The 21,851-nt window shown below is 39.9% G+C and overlaps 3 protein-coding genes across 5 annotated transcripts; 2 read left to right on the forward strand and 1 right to left on the reverse strand.

The window, feature by feature from the left end:
• Positions 1-530: 530 nt before the first annotated feature.
• On the forward strand, positions 531-8,026 carry LOC108671982. The gene is made up of 9 exons (XM_018159589.2): positions 531-755; positions 1,669-1,941; positions 2,120-2,616; positions 3,148-3,348; positions 3,718-3,859; positions 4,146-5,050; positions 5,331-5,527; positions 5,913-6,029; positions 7,028-8,026. Exons 1-9 carry the CDS (start codon positions 563-565, stop codon positions 7,260-7,262), a joined length of 2,760 nt encoding a protein of 919 aa, XP_018015078.1. The 5' UTR covers positions 531-562; the 3' UTR covers positions 7,263-8,026.
• Positions 8,027-8,289: 263 nt separating this feature from the next.
• LOC108671967 (glucoside xylosyltransferase 2) lies at positions 8,290-9,842 on the reverse strand. Of its 2 annotated transcripts, none has more exons than XM_018159570.2 (2): positions 8,691-9,842; positions 8,290-8,503 (listed from the first exon to the last, which is right to left on the reverse strand). In XM_018159570.2, the coding sequence occupies exons 1-2, from the start codon at positions 9,651-9,653 to the stop codon at positions 8,303-8,305; spliced, it is 1,164 nt and encodes a 387-aa protein (XP_018015059.1). In that variant the 5' UTR covers positions 9,654-9,842; the 3' UTR covers positions 8,290-8,302. The 2 variants fall into 2 exon arrangements, with proteins under 2 accessions (XP_018015059.1, XP_047741048.1); XM_047885092.1 differs by having other exon boundaries at positions 8,361-8,525.
• Positions 9,843-10,153: 311 nt separating this feature from the next.
• Positions 10,154-21,773, forward strand: LOC108671970 (UDP-glucose 4-epimerase). Of its 2 annotated transcripts, none has more exons than XM_018159573.2 (9): positions 10,154-10,270; positions 13,828-13,936; positions 14,705-14,839; positions 15,275-15,388; positions 16,663-16,839; positions 17,402-17,585; positions 18,044-18,132; positions 18,262-18,454; positions 21,150-21,773. In XM_018159573.2, exons 2-9 carry the CDS (start codon positions 13,841-13,843, stop codon positions 21,302-21,304), a joined length of 1,143 nt encoding a protein of 380 aa, XP_018015062.1. In that variant the 5' UTR covers positions 10,154-10,270; positions 13,828-13,840; the 3' UTR covers positions 21,305-21,773. The 2 variants fall into 2 exon arrangements, with proteins under 2 accessions (XP_018015062.1, XP_018015063.1); XM_018159574.2 differs by lacking the exon at positions 18,262-18,454 and adding an exon at positions 19,470-19,662 and having other exon boundaries at positions 10,155-10,270.
• The last annotated feature ends 78 nt before the right edge of the window (positions 21,774-21,851 follow it).

The raw sequence follows: 21,851 nt of genomic DNA on the forward strand, positions 1-21,851 counted from the left end.
CCTATTAGATATGCAAACTTTTTAAATCTTTCTATTGTGTTACATAGCCTCAGTATTAGGCCTTTAATGCCCATTGACAAAATTTTTCTATGTCAAATAGTTTTTGAGTTTTGGGGGTTTTTGTTAAAAAAAACTAAAAGTGGTCTAAGTTACCCTGGGAGTCTAAGTTACCCCATTTTACGGTACTATATAAATCATTTGTTGTAGAAACACTTTTCTCGTGGATTTATGAATTCTAACTTTTTAATTTTAGATAGTGCGATTTTAATTGCAATTTGTGGGTATATTTGTGTATGTGATATTTATATATCTTTTGTCTCAGAAAATATGTAACTTATTTTTAGATTCAAATTGTAAATTGGCATAGCATAGAATGGTTGGATGAAGGCTTTTAAAATTTTGTTAACAATTTGTAGCTTGTTTTTTGGATGTTCAGCAAGATGAAACATGTGTACAAATTTTATTTTAAATTCTGAGTTTGACTATAATAATTATGATTTAAAAAAAAAGAAAATAAATGGAAATTATTACATTTACAGCTTATGTATGGCTCAAATTCAAGATGCAGCTCCTACATTTCCTGGAGAGCATGAAAACATTTTTTGGGCGGCATGCTGCTTTTGCATCCCTGGCTGCCATAGCCGGGACACTCCTCTACTGGATCAGGGGTGCCACCTTGGATACCAGCATTGAGGAGCCCAGGCCATCAAGTAATCACAGCAGTCAGATATCTTCCTCAAAGCACTCCAGCACTGGTGGGTTCATTTGGTTAGTTTAATGCATGACATTGTGTAACCTTTTATTCTGAGTTTTATGCTACATATTTTCGAGTGAGTTCAGTTATGTTATTAGTGTGCTTATCATATTTTAATTTTAGATGGCAGAATTTGTTGATTTATATGCGTGCAATTGACGACCAGAGAATTAGTTGATTTAAATTATCAAGGAGTCTGACAATTTTTAGATGACATTGGTAAATCAAAAGGCATATATCAGGAAATAGTTTTATTCATACATCATATAGTTTTAGTATAGGTTTAGTCATATAGTTTTAGTAGGCATATATCATTCTACTAAAACTACTTCCTGATATATGCCTTTTGATCTACCAATGTCATCTGAAGAATTATCCGACTCTTTGATAATTTAACTCAATGAATTATCATATTTTCAGCACATCTATATGTTATTATGTTTCACTAAATAATTTTTTGAGAAGTCATGCAGGAAAAAGTCCAGTTTTGCCAGGTTATGAATAAATGAATAAATAATTCAAGCAATTCTATGTAATGGCCACAAGATTTATATTTGTTTGACTTAATTTAGTCTGCCAATAACAAAGATTCAGTGGATTGTAATTGTCTGTGTGTAATATTGCTAAGAACATCAATGAAATATGTGCTATTTAGTGAATGAATTTTGTATTTGTTCAATTTTTACCTGGGATTGGTGATGACATTCATTGAGGTGGAAAACATTTTTGGTAGGTATTATTTAAAAAAATAAGAAACTTATTTAATTGTATGTAGACTTGCTTTGATATTGTAAGAATAATTTTTTTGCTGTTTTGTAATTTTTTATAAAATATATTTTGAATTGCCTCCATAATACCTTGCAATAATTTATTCTTGCTGCTTTTTGATGTGATCTATTTACCTTTTTTTCTAGATGTAGAAGTGTGTGGGTTGGAGAACTTGGGGCGCAATTGGTGCTACTCAAATGGCTTGCTGCAGGCCATGGCCAGTTGTCCTGTGCTGTGTAGATGGATTGAACACCTCCTGAGGGTGTCTTCCTCATCTGAGGGGCAAATTAGCACCTCGTGGTGCTCATCTCTTCCCCGCCACGGCACCGACGGCCTCTTCTTGTTGCCCGCACGTCCGTGCTACGGCGCCTTCAGGCACAAGATGCCTCTTCTTGCTCAGCTCGACGTCGTCATTAGAGGTGAGGATTCAAGTCTTGCAATAGTTGAGTCTACGATATTTCAAACGTGCTGAACGAAAATTTGATTTACAATTGTATTACTCCAAATTGTTCATTTATGTTCAAGGGAAACAAATGTTCAATGACCACTGACGACTTAGATGCAATAAAATTAAACTAGAACTCCCCTTATGGTCAGGAGTGAACGAGGGCAACAGTGGCACGAAGTCCATGAAAGGCGTGTATGAAGCTCTTGAACAACACGGCTGGCAAATAGCGCGCGGGGAGCATGACTGCCACGAGATGCTGGCAGCGCTGTTCACTACCGTGCAGGCCGAGCTAGAGGCTGTCGAAAAGATCATGGGTTACACACCACACGAACTCAAGCAACACGAGCATACCTTGGCTGGAGAAGCTGCACACGACTCAGGCTGGAACTATGCTTCTCTGTTGGATGTAGCGTGGCTACCGCCTGTGTTCAAGCCAGTCAAGCAGCTGTCCAGGTCACTGAGTTGTTCATCTGAAACAATTTCTAGCAACCATGAAAGTGATTCAGCGAGAATAAAAGCTAGCAAAGATCGTCTTCGGGATTTTTTCACGCGGCAGAGACCCTCAACACCACCTTTGCAGTCCAAACACGCACCGTTTGCAGGATTTTTTGCTAATCAGCTACAATGCATGGCATGCGGCATTAAGGTAATGTTTAGAACGTATTTGAGATCTCTTGAGGTTGTGCATATCTTGTCACGTAGCGTTAGTATGAAATTTTAAAATTTTTAGTTTCAAGGTATCTTATGACTGATGATTTTTCTGTTGAAACATTGAACTGCCATTTTATGTTTCAACCATTATTATTCTGACTAATTGACTAACTACTTCGATACAAATAGCCCTGATAGGTAATCCAAGTTATTTTACTGTTAATTCAGGTGATTTCTGGAACGCAGAATTACTGTTCTACTGTATTACTGTATTTTACTGTTAATTCAGGTGTTTTTCTGGAACGCAGTGATTGCTCTCTTTGAATATCAACTCTACTGTATATTTGAACTTCATAAAGACCCTTTGGGAAAAAAATTCACAGATTAACGAGCACGTGCCCGGTCGAACTCAACTCATTTCAAGACAATAATTAACCTTGATTAAACGTGGAATCTTTATTGATGAGGAAGCGGAAACCTTCAACTTATTTCTCCACATTAAATAATTTAATTTCATTGTCTGTAGCACGCAGCAAACTGGGACCGTTTTGAGTGCATCTCACTAGTGCTGCCGCAAAGCACGTCTCGGGCCGACGTCTCTTTAGTTTCATTGCTGGAGAGCTACACCGCTCCTGACCTCGTCGAGGGCGTCATCTGCGACAACTGCACCTCTGCCTCTGGCGTTCCCGCTAGGAGAAACTTCATAAAACGCATCACCATTGGAAAAGTTCGTTCTCAGTGGCATATGGTGCAAAAATTATTCAATCGTTTTGCTAAAATATGAATTAACTGGGATTTACACACAGTCTGCGCAATAGAGTTGGTGCTTTTCTATTACAATAAATAATCGTCTAATTCATGACAAAATAAAAATTATTCAAATTCTCAATGATATTTTCTGTTATGAGAGTCATAATTTATTCGTTAGCATTTCTCAAGGAACAAGCTTCTGGCTCTGGGATTGCATAACTTTATACCTCTTGATGCGCAAGTTTAATTATTTATTTGATCTTTTGTGAGTGAGGCTGCTGTGGCGGGAGTTAGTAATGCCGTGATTATGGTGAGCTGTGTTATTAATTTGAGTGCTGGTGTGTAGTTGCCGGAGGTGCTGGTCCTGCACATCAACCGCACGATGTGGACAGACCGTGACGGCGCAGCCTTCAAGAGACGTGACCGCGTGTGGTACCCCCTGCTGCTTGACATGTCCTGCTTCACCTACACCAGCGCCACCTGTAGAGGTGAGCGTAATGTTCTGCTTCACCTACACTAGCGCCACCTGTAGAGGTGAGCGTCATGTCCTGCTTCACCTACACCCGCGCCACCTGTAGAGGTGAGCGTAATGTTCTTCACCCGCATGCACGCTACCTACAGGTGTAAGAATCGACATGTTTCGTATCATTTTGAAGCCTTCATCATAAAGCTAGGTACCTAGTCAAGATGTTGAAATATGATGCCGTGATTGAAACCTCCACTTTAATATTGCAAAATGCGTCTGAAGTAAGATGAATTTCTTGCCTGCCGCAGCCCCAGTGTCCACGGGGGTGCGCGGCCTCAGCAGCCTCGTGAGTTCGCGATTCAGCGCACGTGGCTCCAGCGGGGCCCAGCTGCCGCTCACGCGCAAGACTGCTGCAGTCGCCTCCGCTGGTGGCGTTCAAACCTCCGTCGAAACGACCACTTCCTCTCCTCTGTCATCCACAGCCGGGACCGGAGAACATTCTACAGCTAACAACAAATCGCTGGTCAATCTCAATAAATCTACGCTACCTTCAAAGACTAAGGCCGGAAGAACTTCTAAAGAATTTAATTGTCCTCCTTTTGCTCCGCCTCTTCAGTGGTTCTCGTCATCCGAGGCATCAGGGAGCTCTGATAGCTCGACTCAATCCTCTTTCATATCCACATTCCATCCTTCGTTACGGTCCAGTTCCTCTACTGCTACCAACAACTCCGGATGGTCTCAAAAAATTAATTTACTTCCTGCTTCTGACGTGTCTGAGTCATCCATTGATAACGTGCATGGGGTTTCCAACGGAGAATTGCACAACGGAATCTCTGTTGCCGACGAACACCTTTTGTCTTCAGGAGCTTCTACTCCTACACCTAAAGATACACGCACCAAAAATATTGATAGTGCCACTAGTTTTTTATTAGATGATAACACTCCTTTGCACTGCAATAAAGATTTATCTTCAGATGAGGTCATTCCGGGAAATTCAGTCGAAGGCGAACACCGACTTAATGTACATTCTAATGGGCTGCAGCAACTCAATAACAATGCTGATCAGACAGAAGTTACTCCTGAAGTGAAAGCTGTCCTGGAATCAAAGTTTCAACCTCTTGATGTGTCAATGTTGCCAGAATCTGTTTCTCAATTGTCGCGTGATAATTGTAACGCTTCAGAAACTTCAAAGCAATGCTTGGAGTTTAATGAAGTAAGTTAATTAATTCATTTCTATCTCCTGCTGGAGCGTTAATTTCCAAAAACATTTTTTCATTTTATTATTACATTGACAGCTATTGATCATTCCTGTTCACAAATCTGATTCTGCGAATGCTGTACGCTCAATTGATCAAATTAGTGTTAATTTGTAATCACAGGAATTTGCATCCCTGTATGATAATCATGACTTTAAAAAGTAGTTGCATTTTTTGAACCTTACTTTATTTATATATCTCGTTCACCAGGTTGAATATCTGATTTCTTTCGTACAGGAAACGAAGCTGAGTTCAGTTCAGGGTAATCAACGGCAACAGAGTTTAGACATCTCTGAACATAATCACCGCTCGTCGGACGCGGCTTCTACACACTGTGTCAACAGGTCAAATGTTGCATCGCTGGCCAGTGCTGCTGTGGACTCTCCAGTCGCGTGCTCTGCTCAAACTCGCTCGCGCAGAGAGCCATCCTTCGGGTAATGAGTGTTTTCGCACGTTACGCTCGAATAAGCCATGCCGAGCCCATCTTGGTGCACATACTATTTGGACAAATATTATTGAAAAGTATTTACTTTGAAATTTTCTGGCGTGAGCAAAGATCTGCTGTTCCTCCTTCCATAAAATAACAGAGTTTTTTTGCTCGATGGCTAGCGCCTGTTTTGACTTTTTCCTGCGGTTTCCCATTGATTTATCGTGCGAGATGTATATTTAGGGATCTTTAACTGGACATATCATGACTTAGTACAACTTGCTCAACTATAGTTGTAATTGTGTTAGCCACATCTGTTATCTAGCAACATAATTGGGATCGGTTACAGTTTATTTCAATGCCTAACTTTCACTTTATTATCGTGTGTTAAGATCTGAAGTAAGAGAGCCCAGCGTCCTTTATGAGCTGCAAGCTGTCATTGAACACAGCGGTTCTGCCTCGTCAGGACACTTCACCACCTACAGACGAGGCCCCAACTCATCAAATAAGTAAGCTGTTGCTTCTGTTAATGCTTCAACCTTCCCACTGAGACAGGGCGAATCTCAAATAAACTGTTGCTAATAGTTTAGTAGTTACGTTTGCTTCCTTTCAACTCAGACAGAAATCATAACTCAAACAAGTATGATTTTACTCCTATTTATGTGCTAACCCTTCGACTGCGACGGAAACCACGACTGTGAGTGCAGTTTCATTCTAAGCTTTCGTATTAGATGCCGACGAGTCGTACTTCATATATTCCACGAAGACGCTAGACAGTCTTGTCTTGATCACGTATTTCGTCCCATCAACTGAGTTGATATACACGGTTGATGCTGTTCACGAATTCATCATTAACAGTAATAAATGTATTCCCAGGTATATAATAATTCTGCAAGAGGTTGATAGTTGCACGGACCATCTACACACTATCCGTTTGAGTGCGACTGCATTTTTCTGTATAACTTCAATGCTTCTATCTTAATTCAATTGAATGGAGCTTATATTCTCTTGCTACAATCTCTTTTGAATTAAATGAGAGTTAACATGCATGAATTCCCTGCATCCAAAGTTTCTGCAACCTCATTACTATGATGTTTATATAATAGCTTTAATTCGCTGATATTATTGTGGCTTAGGCAAATTAGGTCATAAATTAGAGTCACAGCTGTGATCTGAAGTTCAAGCCAAAACTTTGATTGCAATGGGAAAATATACATGATTACTTGATTACTTCTTTCTTTGTTGGAAAACAAGTAAAAGAAGTACCTTTCGGTAATTCAATCAATTAAATGTTCAACTAATTATATTTTTCAAAAGGAATGGGTTAGAAAGTTTTTCTTGACATTGATCTCACCTGTTAGCACACATTTATAATAATAGTTGATAATAGTTAGATTTTCGGCGCGAAATAGAACACGACTTTCTAAAGCGCTTGAAAATCTAATTCTACTTATGTCGAAACTTATTGATTTTTAACTGTAAATATATGTATTTTTGGCATGTGCAGCTGGTATTTCGTCTCGGACGAGTATGTAAGTCTGTGCTCTAGAGCCCAGGCCCTCAACGCCGAGCCTTACATCCTCTTCTATGAACGCCACCACAGCGATGCCGCCCCACGCTCCAGCATCGCTCCGACCTCGGCCATCTTCACGTCACCTGCTTCTTCCGGAGTGATTTCTCGGTCTCCTGGCGCTGCTGTACAAGAAGACATTTCCAATATATTGCCGGAAATGAAGGCTTGATTTGGATTCTGTGTGGGATCTTGATCGTTCTGTGTGGGAGGTGAATAAACAGTTCAATGTTAACCTTAGTTTCAAGAGGAAATTCTGTGATAATTTAATTTTTGCTAGCGTCTCTATAACTGCGGTAAGGATGGTCCGTATTATCGTCCGTATCGAGTGTATGTAAGGCTGTGATTATAGTAAACTAACAACATGCACTGTTAACTTGTTGATACCATTCGTCTAGTCGTGAAAGTTAACCTTAAAATCAGAGAAAGCTTCAAAATTGCAAAGTTTCAGAAGTTTCTTCTGCTCCTGCCAAATAATATTTCTCAACCTTCTCCTTCATTTTTTTGCGGGCTTCCTGAAGTTTTTAAGAGTAAATAAATTATTATGGATTCATTGCTATTATAACTATTCTGAATTTGGGTTGTCTTATAACATTCATTGATTTTAGAATCATGCGAGTATGATTATTAATCTTTATTGATTCTCGTTTTTGGGAGCTGTGGCTACTGCAGTCGAGCACTGATAATGCGAAGCGACCAGCAAACTGCATTTTTGGCTTGTATTTAAAGTAGCTTGTTTAGAGAAACTTTTGTTGTCTTATTTTCCTTTTATGTCGAAATTGAACGCATAAAATAGTTTGTATTTTTGTTGTCGGATGTGCAGGCTAGTGAGGCACGTTGACAAATTATTCATTAGCGTTTGTTTCAACTGTCAACATTTATGGTTGTAGAATTGATAGTTATTTTTTATCACCTGCGATTAAACTGTACATTTGATTTCCTCGTTCATTTCCCTGTCTTCATGACATTGTGTCTTTGAAATGTGCTATGCCCTGAACTCAAAGGTTTGCTAAATGACGAGACAATACCAGGAACAAAATTCAAGTAATTAATTACTTGAGAAATTAATCGCGCAGGAAGTCTCCTTAAATGCACAATCATAAATAGTGCTGATGATTTAAAAAAAAATCGGGCATATGAACATCTACAACATTGGATAGTATATTGGGAGTCAATAGTTGTAGTGAGTTAGACGGGAATAGTCGGCATGATTTATTTAGAAATTTTACTTGCAAGCAACGATCTTGCATGTCTCATAAGTTGCAGGTCATAATGCGGCAGGTGCTGACACATGTATATGTACATGTGGTTCTCTTTATGAAGCTTCACCAGGCCGGCCTCAAGACGCTGCACCAGCTGCTCTAGAGATGCTGAGAAGTTGAAGCTGACCTCCAGCAGCACTCTGAACACCATCTGTCGGAATGAGGGGCCAGTCCTAGCTCAATTTTATATGCATGTACGAAACGTGTGAAATCAAAACTCTTCATTGTCATTTGCCAAAAGTACTTTCAATAATAACTGTGGAAGAAAATGGCATGAAGAATTTTAAAGAATTGCAAGATTCTTAACAAGATTTTTATATGAGATGCTGCGATCTCACCTTCATCTTGGCGTCGACAAATCTGTAGAATGACGAATCTGCTCCGTGCATCACAAGAATGCCTCTGTCGAGACACTCCTGGCAAACTGGAGCCGATTTTTGGCAAGAGGATGGTAGGAAATTATATCGAGCGGGCAGTTCGTGCAGAAGGTGTGGATGGTATTTTAAAAAGGCATTAAGCACGTCTTGGTCGTGGCGAGGAGCTGGATCCGAATCAGTATACAGCATCAAATTTTCGGCCAAAGAAATCTTTCTGAGTCTTGTCAAGTTCATGAACATCACGCCTGTGTTGATACCATATTTGCCAGCCGCTGGACGATTGTTCCCTTCTTCTAAGTACCACATTTCAGCTGATGCTGCTATCGCTGCGACATCTCCCATGCGCTGAAAAACTGCCCACGTGTCCTCAACAGGGCCTAGAAAGAGAACATCAGAATCCATGTATATCGTAGCATCAAAGTCTTCAAGCATTTCGGGCAGGTACATTTTGGTCCACGCGCAAGGACGCCATTGCAACAATTGGCCTTCTTTGAACCTTTCTTCTTCAATATTGTGCATTTCAAAGTGCAGTCGACGGCGCTGATGCTGCGGCCAACCGCTGATAGTGGACAGCAGTTCCACGTATGTCTCGACGCTATCCGTCAACAAAATGATACGTATAGAAGATAATTTACTGAAGTATAACATGGATGCAAAGATCACTGCAAATTGCTGTTTTTGCCGTTTCCACGACGTGCGTACATTCTTTTTATCCACGTTGACCCAATCTCCGGTATTTTTGCAAATTACTAAAGTGATGGGAATTCTGGATGTGACTGACTCGTGTACTTCTATCTGTTCTGCCTCAAATGTTTCCATCTCGACGCGACGTACGTTTTCCATAATGAAGCTTAAATTTACTACCGTTGCGAGCGCTACACAGCAACCAAAAACAAGTAAACGTAAATAAGGCCTTCGTTTCATTTCTAGACATTTACGACAATGTAACTTTGTATTGAATCAAAGAAAAATTTAAAGATGACCTTCTCGAACAACTCCAATTTAAATTTAGTCATATCAACCTCGATTTACCGGACACATATTTCGACACTGACGCAAACAATACTGACTCGAAGGCGAACGACGAAAGGAAAAATGGGCAGAGTATTTTGCACAAACTTTCCTGAATTATAGTGAAATAAAAAATTCGAAATGTTCACCGCAATTTGTAATAGTAGCTTTTGATGTATTTTTTGTTATTACTGTCTATAGGAACAGATTTCTCAAAGCGCAGCTTCTAAAATGTTTAAATGATGAGTTTATCTTTTCGAAAGAACTCAGCTTGAAAAAATATTCCGTTTGCTCTGGATGATATTTTCTCCAGTAGCCGCAGGTTAGCTTGCTGAATTGGCGTCAGACATCGTGTGCGCCGTGTAAGTACGTAGGAACCGTTCATAAGAAGAACAAGTGTGCGTTCGTAGCCTGTGTACTGTGTAGAAGAAGTGCAGAGTGTGCGCATCTGCAAACGTGGCTAGTACCTCGGAGTGCTTCGGAGGGTTAGGGTGTGAACTGTTGCTTCTCGGGCGTTTGTCACTATTCAAGTAAGTCGCATTTTATTTTAATACAACAACTTGTGTATGCTGAATCTAATTTCCTTTGTTCATCATTTGCTCATGCCAGGTTTTGATTTCTTACGTAAACTTGATCAAGCGGTTGTTCACCCACACCGGTATCCGGACAGTTACCGTTTTATTAAATACGACCAGTTTCCTGCCCCTAAAATTGTGATAAGAATACAAAGTTCTTGAATCAAGCGATATGACGTTGGCTTGTCAGTTTCTCCACAACTTGAATCTAATCAACTTCAACAGTTGAATTCACTAACCGTTTCCTGTAAGTATTCGATCTCTCAGCCTCTTTCCAACAGCTTTAGTTAATCATTGCCGTTTAATCTGAAAAGACTGAAACAGACATAGATGCGCACGTCGTGAATGGAGAAGACGTGTTGCAAGGGTATTGCTCTGTCTGCTAACCGTTGAGGATTCCTGTAATTAGATTTGAGTGACATAAACGTTACGACCTAGTTTCCAAATTGTCAGTTTGAATTGCTCTAAATTGACGCGTATTTTTGCATGGTTTTGTAAAGGTGCATTGGGAAATTCTGTATCAAGAATAGTTATTTATACGTACCGACATGTATCAGTACTAAGATTACTTGATTGTTTAAATCGTAAGTTTATAAAAAAATTTAAAACGAAGAAATCAGCCAAACAAATTTACCATTTATTATTAGAGAAACGTTTCGGAGTCCAGCTCCATCGGCAGTTCAAATCATATAAGACAAGCAGAATCAATTGATTAACTAAAATTTACATTGATGATAATATAACCTGAATAGACAAATAAATAAAACATGAAGTGACACACCTATATATTTACACTATTTCAATGCCAAAAAGTGCAATATCCCAGTGTCCGATAGTAATTTTGGAGTTCTAGCTTCCACGACCGGTGTTTCTGACCTGCGAATATTAGAATCCCTGGATATTTTTAAACAAAAATCTAGTTGGAATACTGCCTTCAGTTACTGTCCCTTTGAAATTGAATATAGGTAGCCTTGTCATCTCACGTTTGTTTGTTTTTTCTTTAGTCAATTTTTTTTGTTTCTTTTTTGTCGTTTCTTTTTTTGTTGTTGTTTCTGTTTTTTTCGTCTCTGTCAATTTTTATTATCTTCGACGTAAATTTTAGTGTACCAATTGATTCGGCTTGTGTCATAGGATTTGAACTGACGATGGAGCAAGTCTCCTAAGCGTTTTCTCCCAATATAGACGGTGACTTTTTTTGGCCTACAATAAATAATGATTGGGTGACTTACCGTGACTATAAATTGGCTACAGACCCGCAAATTGTTAATTTCCAGCAGCATGCTTTGGTACCGTGAAATTGCGGAATTTTTAATCGTTATGTTTAACCCCATTTACGAATGACTCTGCGTCACTTGCAAGCATCGAACGAGAGGCTGGTTAAATATTAAGTTAAGTTGATTAAAACAAAGCGTATGTTCGACTAAAAGTCGGATGCAATTTAAATTGCATTAACACGCGTTTTGATTGAGTTTCATCTAGGTGAGAATGAAACTGGCTAATCACCGGTTGAATCGCATGCAACCTGCCTAGAAGTAACGCAAAATTTTATTCATTTTTCATTCCCTGCTGTAACAACATTTTTTGTATGCGACTTTAGTCTGTTTACTGGGGGTGAAGTTACATGCGGCTGTCGGGCACTATTCATGTTATCACCCGCACCCTCAACGTAGGTGACGTGTCATTAACACGTCCTCATCCGCCTCTTCACGTAGATGACGTGTCATGAACACGTTCTCAACCCGCGCCCTCAACGGAGGTGACGTGTCATGAACACGTTCTCACCCGCGCCTTCAACGTATAGGTGACGTGTCATGAACACATCACCCGCGTCCTCAACGTAGGTGACGTGTCATGAACACATCACCCGCGCCCTCAACGTAGGTGACGTGTCATGAACACATCACCCGCACCAATCACGCATAGGTGTCGTTTCGTGAAGAGTGAACTCGTCCTCACGCGTGCCCTTCACACAGCTGTCGTGAAGTGCGCAGCTGCACCCTCTGTTCTACACCTGCATTGATATGTCCTATGTTCATTAACGCCAGCTCGTTAGGCTTATGACGCAAACTGGAAAAGGATGAATACTTTTCCTCAGTTCTGCGGTCAGTTTCAAGGCCGAGGCAGCCAAATGACACTAGCGTGTCTATACATTCATCTAACAGGCGCATGCGGTCGCCTCAGGCGTCTCTTCACAAACTCGCTTATTTGCCTTCGCTTCTTCGTACGAACCTTGGCCCTAATGGTTTTATTATGCCTTCAATATGCAATTTTACGATCTGGTCAAAAGGTCGGTTCTTAGATCTCCCATGAAAAAGTCGTGAAAATTACAGGATTCAGCCAACACTTTGGTATGATATGATATTTTACCGGAGGGACATGTATAAATTTTGCTGAAAAATTTTGCACATAATGAGACCCTTTTGTATTTCGCTACTGTTTAACTATAAGATTTAAGAAAATTTCTGGCTGTGGTTGCAGCGTTTTTCGATGATCAAAATATGTTCACTGGGATTGGAATGAGTCTGCGATCCTTGAATTGCTTCCTTCAGTTTGTGTTGATTGACAGGCGCAGTGGCTGCTCTTTCAATACATTTCTTTTCCACAGCGCGCTGTCGCAACTTTTTGCTTTTAGTGATTCGAGGTTGGTAGAGTTACTAGAAAAACTAACAAGCTAACATTTTGTTTTTGGCTCTGACTTCTGCTTTCTTGGCTTTGACAAAACATGTGCTCTGACCTAACTGGTGCACTTTCCATAGAATTTGAAAGCTAATCGACACTGGGGGAACTTGATGGTTGCTTCAGTTATTTCAATGCCGGTGCAAATCTGGTCATTTTTAGTGCACCTCTCACTTATGAATTTAAATTGTTTATTCCATAACTGTATAGATATTGAATTTGAAGACAGTCATGAATATGCAATTTAGACAGTGTTAGCAAAGTGAACAAAGACACTTAATTTAGTGGAGTGACTAAACTGTGTACGCTAACTAGAGTTAATTCTAGACACGTAGTGCGCATAGAGCTCTCTAGGCTCATTGCACACCCTCATGTGCTAACGGCCATGTTTTGTACTGCCGTCTCACCTGATAAGTCGTTATCAGACTACGTAATTCTGTTGTCTCTCTCTCTCTCTCTCTTTCTTTCTTAGAATGACCAGCATTGGTGTGCATGTGGCTAGCGTGACCTTGATATTAAAATTTATCTATCGGGACAAAAAATTGCAGTCGACTCAATGTTTACTCTATAGGTTTTCAATGACAAATTTTTGGTTATTCAACTACAATGTAGTTGAATAACAATGTAGATTTAATTAATTAAACAAATCTACAATGTAGATTTAATCAACTACAATGTTGTTGTAGTTTTTTTACATTTGTGAGTTACGCCAAACATTTACGAGTTCGGTACGTTAAACAATGATGATGACATTTTCAGTACCCATGTTTTGCGTCAGTTTGTGTCTGAATAATCACTTTCCTCGACCTTGACGTGGTATTTTTCCCAATTTCCAGGGATCTGTCAAGAATGTCGGCATCAAAAGACAAAACCGTTTTCGTGACGGGTGGGGCTGGCTTCATCGGCTCCCACTGCATCGTCGAGCTCCTGGAAGCTGGGTACAAGGTGACCATGTTTGAAGACGAGGAACAGATTCCTCAAACACGCGCACGCATTACAATTTTATTCGTTTATTCCCGTCACTCGTCTCGAAAGAATGATCGATATCTCCCTTATCAGCTCGTCATTATTGCCTGTGGTTGATGAGGAGCTTGACTGTGTTTTTAAGTGATATTTTGACATTGCCTCGTTCACAATTTCAAGTGGACAGACGAGGTTTTTATAAGGAATCTCCCACCTCAAATTGAGCAAGTGTGCTGACCGAAGGTGCGATACTTTATATAACGTCTCGTATTTATTTATGAGCTTATCGTATAATTCTTCGGTCGTTATTGTTATGAGAACCCTGACCCTACCAACTTTAATAAAGTCTTCATGTTGTTAGTAACAGTGTAGTAGAAGTCCTGTCGCTATTTATTTCAACGTCAGTTTTGAAAAGATATGGTCAAAATGTCAGTTTATGAATATCCTGTGAACTAGTCACGAAAAGCATGAAAAGTGGCGACAGGCCGACGCTATCATACTATGCTATAATTATTAATTACAAGGAATCTATGCCAAATATAATAACGTTTAGCGTTATTTTTCACGTCAAAAATTAGTCCAAACTGTAAATGTTGTTACCGTTGCGCAAGGAACTTGTCACGATGCTTGCATTTCAGCAACACTAGTTCTCTTGTTCTGATAGAATCCTCTCCCTCTTTATATAATAAATTATTGCACCGTAGATACATTATTATAATTATAATTAATGTACTATTGTTTGGTACACAGGTAGTGACAATCGACAACCTGACCAACAGTCGCTCCGGAGCTCTGAAGCGCGTTGAGGAGCTCACGGGCAAGAGCGTCACGTTCTACCAGTGCGACATGCTCGACGCCGTCGCCCTTGAAGCTGTCTTCGCTAAGGTGTTTTAATTAACTTATTGATACCTAATATTGAGTATTAGAGGAATATGGTATGTGCGCTGTATTCGTCTCGTACTTAGGCTGTCTTCTAGTGTAGGGTACATAGAATACTTGAATATCTTCTGGGGTAGAGAATATTACTATCTAGTGGCGTCAGCGTTTTTTATTAGACCATGTTAGCCATCCATTGATTCACAACCACGGGGCTACTTTGCCGATTTCGACCAGAAATTTCACTATTGCTTTCTCTTTCGATGGAGTTTCGATCCCCTAACTCGCTGCTCCAATCTTGGCCATCTTGAATATGAATACTCAGGCATGCCGAGTATGATGATACTTGAACTCTATTCATGAGAAGGAAATATGTACTGGAGAGTTTTTCTGTATTGTTTTACCACCAACATTGCCTCCTGACCAACATTGTTCTACGCCCAGCACCACATCGACTACGTGATCCACTTCGCAGCGATGAAGGCTGTGGGCGAGAGTATGCTCTTCCCGCTCATCTACTACAAGAACAACGTCATCGGCACCATAAATTTGGTCGAGGCGAGTCAATTCATTGATACATTCATTCATACATTCCTTTTTACTGGTGCTATGTCTGGTCATCAACCGGAATCTTATGAATAAGCCATTGACGTTTTTTATTTACAAAGTTTATCATTCTATTTGAAGATGAAGAAGAGAAGACTGCCACCATTCTATTTAAAGATGAATGATTTATTTTGTAAAGGTTCCTAGCACTAAGAAAGAATTACCCTATGAAAGCTTTGTGGTCTGAATTGAGAAATTATCTCTCCAACCTCACTCGTGTATTCTTTTGAGAGACGAGAAGCGTCCGTAAGTTTCAACAACAAACAACTCGTTAATTCAGTAATGATGCCATTGATGAATTTATGCGAGGATGACGCCAACGGTGTAATGCACTTGCATTTCCTTGCTCATCAATGAAATAAGTGACATCAATAATATGCGTTTGTCTATAGACTTTTATTTTAGTTTGATGTATGTTGAGAAGTTTGAATGCATTCGCGTTAAAGATTTCATCACATGAATGCCTGGAAAATTGAATGGTCACATCGTGATATAACGATGATTCTGCCACATGAATAGATCGACACCTGCTGAGGCAGAGTCTGCAGGTGTGAAGTTTGCAGAAGTTGAATAGGCTGCAGAATTGATCGCACTCTTTGCATCCGCTGAGTCACAGATCTCTCATTTGTCAAATTAAAATAAAATTTTTTGGTCTCTTCATTAATTCAATTCGATGAAATTCTATTATAAATTTATTTAATTTACAGCATTATAATAACACGAATATATTTCATTGTAAAATAATGAGCACGGTTGCTTCACTTGCTTCTCTTTGTATTAATTAGTTGGATTTTTTAATCATTGATTAAAAAATCCAATGATCTCATCCAATCTCTTAGATGAGGCATCATAGTATGCATGAACCGAAGCTGTGTTTAACGAATCGGATACGTAATATAGGTTCAGGCTTGAAATGCCTAGCACCATAGCGAACCCAGTGGAAGTCTAGTAGCTATTTCAAACTATCGTCTGTCATGAAAATATCAGGTCAAATGACACGATTTTAGATCTTCTGTGAAAAAGTCACAAAAAGGAAAAGAATCGGCGACAGGCCACATCAGGCCTACTCTTCGGCGCCGACATCACTATGTTATGCTATGTATTCACTTCATGTATGAATGACAGTCTGACGAGTCGCGCTTTCATCGCACGCATGAATGACAGTCAAATCTTCGCCGCAAGCATGAAAAACATTAATAATAATACAAACGCGCATTTCCTCGCAGGCGATGAAGAAACACAACGTGACTCAGCTGGTGTTCTCGTCGTCGTGCACGGTGTACGGCGACCCTGCAACGTTGCCCATCACGGAGGACCATCCCACCGGCAACGTCACCAACGTCTACGGCAGAACAAAGTACCTCATCGAGGAGATGCTCAAGGATCTCTCGCGCGCTGACCCCGTGAGATATCCTCAGTTATATCTAAATCACTTGATAATGCGTTGGAAATTATCGATAATCCGGTTTCGATGGCTGCTGTTTATCTAAATTCGTTTATAATAACAAGAAATTTGTAGTAAATTTTGTTTTCATGGCTGCAGTTTATTAACATCAGTTTACAATAATTGGAAGACGGTGCTAATTTGGTCTTGATAGCTGCTGTTTATCTAAATCAGTTCAAATGAGTAGGAGCTTGTTGTTAATTTGGTCTCGATGGCAGCATACCACCTTTAACAGAAAGATAACCATGCAACTGACATGGCTCTAATAAATCTTGAACGTGTAAATGCTCTCAAGTTATTATTTCCTAAAATTGAGCTGGTTGATCTACGTCGGTAATAATTAATCTTGATGGAACGATAACCATTCAAACATATTGGCAAGGACTCGCTAATGAGCTCTTTGCTACACATGTATGCAACAAACGAAATTATCAACAACTTCTGGCTATAATTACCCTTCAAGTCCAGTAGGTAGTTGTTTCTGGAATTGTGTTGTTATTAAGTGTTACTTATTTGACCAGGACAAATGGAACATCATTTCACTGCGGTACTTCAACCCGGTGGGGGCGCACCCTTCAGGCCGCATGGGTGAGGACCCGACGAAGCCCTTCACGAACCTCATGCCCTACATCAGCCAGGTCGCCATCGGCAAACGCGACAAACTCACCATCTTCGGCGACGACTACGACACAGTCGATGGAACTGGTCGGTACCTGCGACCATTCCTTTATTCGGGGTTCATGGGAGTTTGGTCTGGAGTTATTATGAAAACCTTTTTGATATTTACTACGTAGGGTAGACTTGTTTGTGGAGAATTTTTCTAAGAATTGTTTGTGAAATAATTAAACTCATTATGGGAAACTCATCATGAAAGATTTATTATAAAAGTTTAGTTTGGTTTAGTACATATATAGTATTGACTTTGATTGACGTCCTAAAATAGAGGATTCGTTGTACGGTACTTCAAGGTAGACTAGTTACAGTATTACATCAAGAGCTAGTAAAATTAACTAACTTTTTTCGATTTCATATTTTCCACGTAGAATTAAGTGCGAACTCTTTTAGGAAAATTGTACTCAATTTTAATAATTAACAAATTATTTATAAACCAAAAAGCAATAGATTTGAAGGCCAGGTTCATTTCTGTGTGGGTCACTTTGCAGGAGTTCGTGATTACATCCACGTGATGGACCTGGCCTCAGGGCACGTTGCTGCGCTAGATCGCCTCGACTCTGAACATCTGCGGTACAAGGCAAGTGATTTTATTTCTTAACTTGGCACTCGTCTCTGCCGGGTTGTAAACTTTCATTTGATTCTTCATATGACATTATTAGTTGCCCATTGAGTGACTCGTACTAACCATGCTGCAATTGTGTCTCAGAATTACAACTTAGGTTTGGGTCATGGTTTGTCGGTGCTGGAGTTAAAGAGAGAGTTCGAGAAAGTGTGCGGTAAGATTGTGCCGTACGTGATGGAGCCTCGGCGTGTGGGCGACGTGGCTACTCTTTACTGCACGGCGAGTCTCGCCGAACGTGAGCTCAAATGGAAGGCTACCCGCAACATTCAGGTCATGTGTAAGTAGAGTAACCGCGTCGTGATGGGTAGTGCACTTGCACTTGACCCTGGTAGTGCACTTGCACCTGACCCTGGTAGTGCACTTGCACCTGACCCTGGTAGTGCACTTGCACCTGACCCTGGTAGTGCACTTGCACCTGACCTTGGTAGTGCCCTTGCACCTGACCCTGGTTGTGCAATTGTACTTGGCATCGCGCTCGGCAAAGACGCCTGGCTTCCGCGCTTCCGCTATATCCTGCTGTTACACTGCATGGATGAGGCATGTGTCGTCTAACCTTATAGAGATGGGGAGTGTGTCTCGTCTAAACCTAAATATACAGCCAGTGATTAATTCAAGTAATCGTGGAACTGCGAGCTTCTGGTCAATTTGGTGACTAACGGTTATTGATCGGGTCTGTGGTTTTTTCATTACTGCAAATCAACCAGATTTTGAGTATGTTTTAGCAGATTGTATAATTGCCAAGCTAATTGCCGATCAGCTAAGGATGTACGATGTTTTGTATTTGCGTTGAGCCTCCACTGGCCTGTTTAATGCTTTAGCTCGGATGGCTACGATTTTGTTTTACCATAACAAAAAATGTGGGATGATAAATGGTTAATATTCATCCTTGCGACAACAACGAAGCTGCATACACATTCAAGCAACACTTCTAACAATTTTTTTAGTCATGCTTAAAATTCTCTCACAGATGCCAGAACTACTGAGAATTCTTTCAATACTCTTAGTAACCGATCTAATATGCCTGCTGCATACAATTTTGCCTGCTGCAACTCTTTTCACCCGTTGCCAGATAGCTCCCTTAATACTGTTTATTTTAGATCTTGTTCAACATTAAAACAAATTAATTTACCTACTTCCTCATTTTACACACATTTGATTGACGTGGTCCACTCGAATTTTTGAGTGCGAAACCAACCATTTTTTGAGGTACTTGTGACAGTAGCCGGTCTTTTTGAGAACGGAATACAAGAACCCAAATGTACCGATGCGTCATGGCGACATGTTTTGTGCAGACGTACAATCTAGGTACAGGCTGTGGGGTGTCAGTGTTACAGCTTGTACGCGCATTCGAGGCCGTAACCAAGACACAAGTGCCTCTTGACATCCAGCCTCGCAGAGAGGGAGATATCGTCTCCATGTATGCTAACACCGATTTATCCAAACGAGAACTCAAGTGGCAAACCAAATACACATTGGAGAATATGTGTAAGTCACGATTCGTGATTGGCATGTTGCTACTCTAAGCAAATATACGTACTTGCATAAATACAATCTCCACTAACTTTCTAAAACCACTCTAACACAATCCTTTCTGCTCATACCTAAATTACGTTGTCACGCCATACATACTCTGAAGCTTGTTGTTGAATGTATATACTTTTCCATCTTCTTGTTGATGATTTACTGTGCATTTTGTTACCTAATATCCTCGCTTTTTAGTTGTCCTAATTTTATTTGTTCAATCAAATTCTGCCTTTTAGACGACCGCCGTTTATAATTGACCTTAAAATATACACTGGTTCTACTGTTGTCGCGGATCAGCTCGTTTCTTGTCAGTGGCCTCCATTTTGAACGCACTTTTTTTTCGTTCAAATGTGGCTTCGCTTTTTAAACGCTTAATGTTTCCGTTGCTAAAAATTTTTCGTCTAAAATACTTTAATATTTTATACATATAAGTAAGCTACTTGCGGTCTTGTTTAGATGAATTTATATGATTAATTGCACCTAAACAATTTAAAACGTGTAAAGTTTTCGCGATTCATCTGCAAAAATATTGTAATTATTTCCGTATAGATTTGTATTTCTAATTTGAATTGCAGTTCATGATAAATCGTCTGAATCAGATTTCAATATCTGAGTTGAGATAATAAATGTTAAAGACTGTTTCGATGTTGGTTCTGAAGATTGTTCAGCTTTTAGTGTTGCTTGACTTTCAACGCTCGCCGATTCGCTTTCTGCTTATGCATCATGTTTTCTTACAACATTCGCTTGCCTTTCATTTCTAAAATTTCGTTCAAAATCTGATATTTTCTCGGAATGCTGGAAACCGCTAGTTTTTCACTGTCATGATGCTTTTCTTCTTAAACAATAATTTGACATGATAAGCTCAATACCATGAGAACAACTTCAGATGATGTTCAAGTGCGAGCAACTTCTTTTAAGCACGAGGGAGAACAAGATACAGAAAATACAGACTTCACGTTAAAACACTTTTAAGAATATTGCAATGTTTGCTTGTTTACGGCATGGCAAAAAATACATTATGGAATACGTTTATGGCAATAAGGGGGCAGTGGTACTTGTGATTCATTGTGAATTGCATTCACTCAATGCTTGATTGTGTAGCTACCCGCTTTTTTCGTCACAAGCGCAATCCCCTTGCGTATTGAGTTGATTCATTATATGGGAATGCTTATGGGCAAGTCATAATTTCTTACTAATTTCTCTTGCTGAATCCTGTACTAAGCTTCTCATTGAAGTTATGATGAATATAATGTAATATGGAGCGTAAGGCTGTTTATTCTGTCCAAGACTTGTATTATTGAGTCTAGCTCTATCTTTATGAGCTAATGAACAAATTGGCTATCCATGTTCTGGTATATTGAGTACGGTACCTATATAAAAAGTATCGTGTACGACGGAACTACGTAATTCTTATTTGAATTTTACACGTATTCTCTAACATCGCCCAGGCGAGGACTTTTGGCGCTGGCAGACGCAGAACCCCAACGGATATGCAGACGACGCGCCCTACGAACCTGAAACTCTCTACGCCTCGCCTGTCAAAGCAGCCGCCGCCTCCCCGGCCGCCGTGAGCGTGAGCACCAACGTTGCCAACGGGCACTGAATCTTGAACGGAAATCACGTCTGATAATGGTCGCGCTATTCAACGTGATCACGCAGTGCAAATGACGTATATTGGAGTTTATGCAAAAAACGGTATCGGCTAATTTAACGCATTACAGATTGGATGCAACAGGAACAGAATCTGGACTATGTTCAAAATACCAGAATACAGAACTTTTTTCTGTGTATTTAATTCCTGATTGTGCCAGACAGTATTAAACTTTGGGATTTTAATCAGCAAAAATGATGAGTTATCCATGGGAATCTTGCGTCCTATATTTCATGGTGTAAGAGCGATATGTAGATTGTAACTACCGTACTTCGGTTAAAGTTTCAACTTCAATATGACATATTATATGCATCCACTTTCAGGCAGGTAAAGACCAAAATGCTACGTTACGCAACCTGTGAAAGATCGGTATATTTTAGCACATATAGACATTATGAATAAAAGTTTTGAGTCTAATAAATTGTATTTTCATTTTAATTCGGTCAATGTATAAATCGGAGAAATGCGCTCAGATAATATAGCAGTTGAGTGATCGCAT

Source organism: Hyalella azteca, unplaced genomic scaffold (genome assembly GCF_000764305.2).
Source record: "Hyalella azteca isolate HAZT.00-mixed unplaced genomic scaffold, Hazt_2.0.2 contig16900, whole genome shotgun sequence".
Lineage (NCBI taxonomy): Eukaryota > Metazoa > Arthropoda > Malacostraca > Amphipoda > Hyalellidae > Hyalella > Hyalella azteca.

Bases quoted from the DNA above. Each gene is read 5' to 3' on its own strand.
- LOC108671982 (XM_018159589.2), top strand. From the start codon at position 563: ATGCAGCTCCTACATTTCCTGGAGAGCATGAAAACATTTTTTGGGCGG. The intron at 1,942-2,119 runs GTGAGGATTCAA...CCTTATGGTCAG, and splicing joins GCTCGACGTCGTCATTAGAG to GAGTGAACGAGGGCAACAGT. The intron at 2,617-3,147 runs GTAATGTTTAGA...CATTGTCTGTAG, and splicing joins GCATGGCATGCGGCATTAAG to CACGCAGCAAACTGGGACCG.
- LOC108671967 (XM_018159570.2), bottom strand. From the start codon at position 9,653: ATGAAACGAAGGCCTTATTTACGTTTACTTGTTTTTGGTTGCTGTGTA. The intron at 8,504-8,690 runs GTGAGATCGCAG...TCATTCCGACAG, and splicing joins TTGTCGACGCCAAGATGAAG to ATGGTGTTCAGAGTGCTGCT.
- LOC108671970 (XM_018159573.2), top strand. From the start codon at position 13,841: ATGTCGGCATCAAAAGACAAAACCGTTTTCGTGACGGGTGGGGCTGGC. The intron at 14,840-15,274 runs GTGTTTTAATTA...TTCTACGCCCAG, and splicing joins TTGAAGCTGTCTTCGCTAAG to CACCACATCGACTACGTGAT. The intron at 15,389-16,662 runs GCGAGTCAATTC...ATTTCCTCGCAG, and splicing joins GCACCATAAATTTGGTCGAG to GCGATGAAGAAACACAACGT.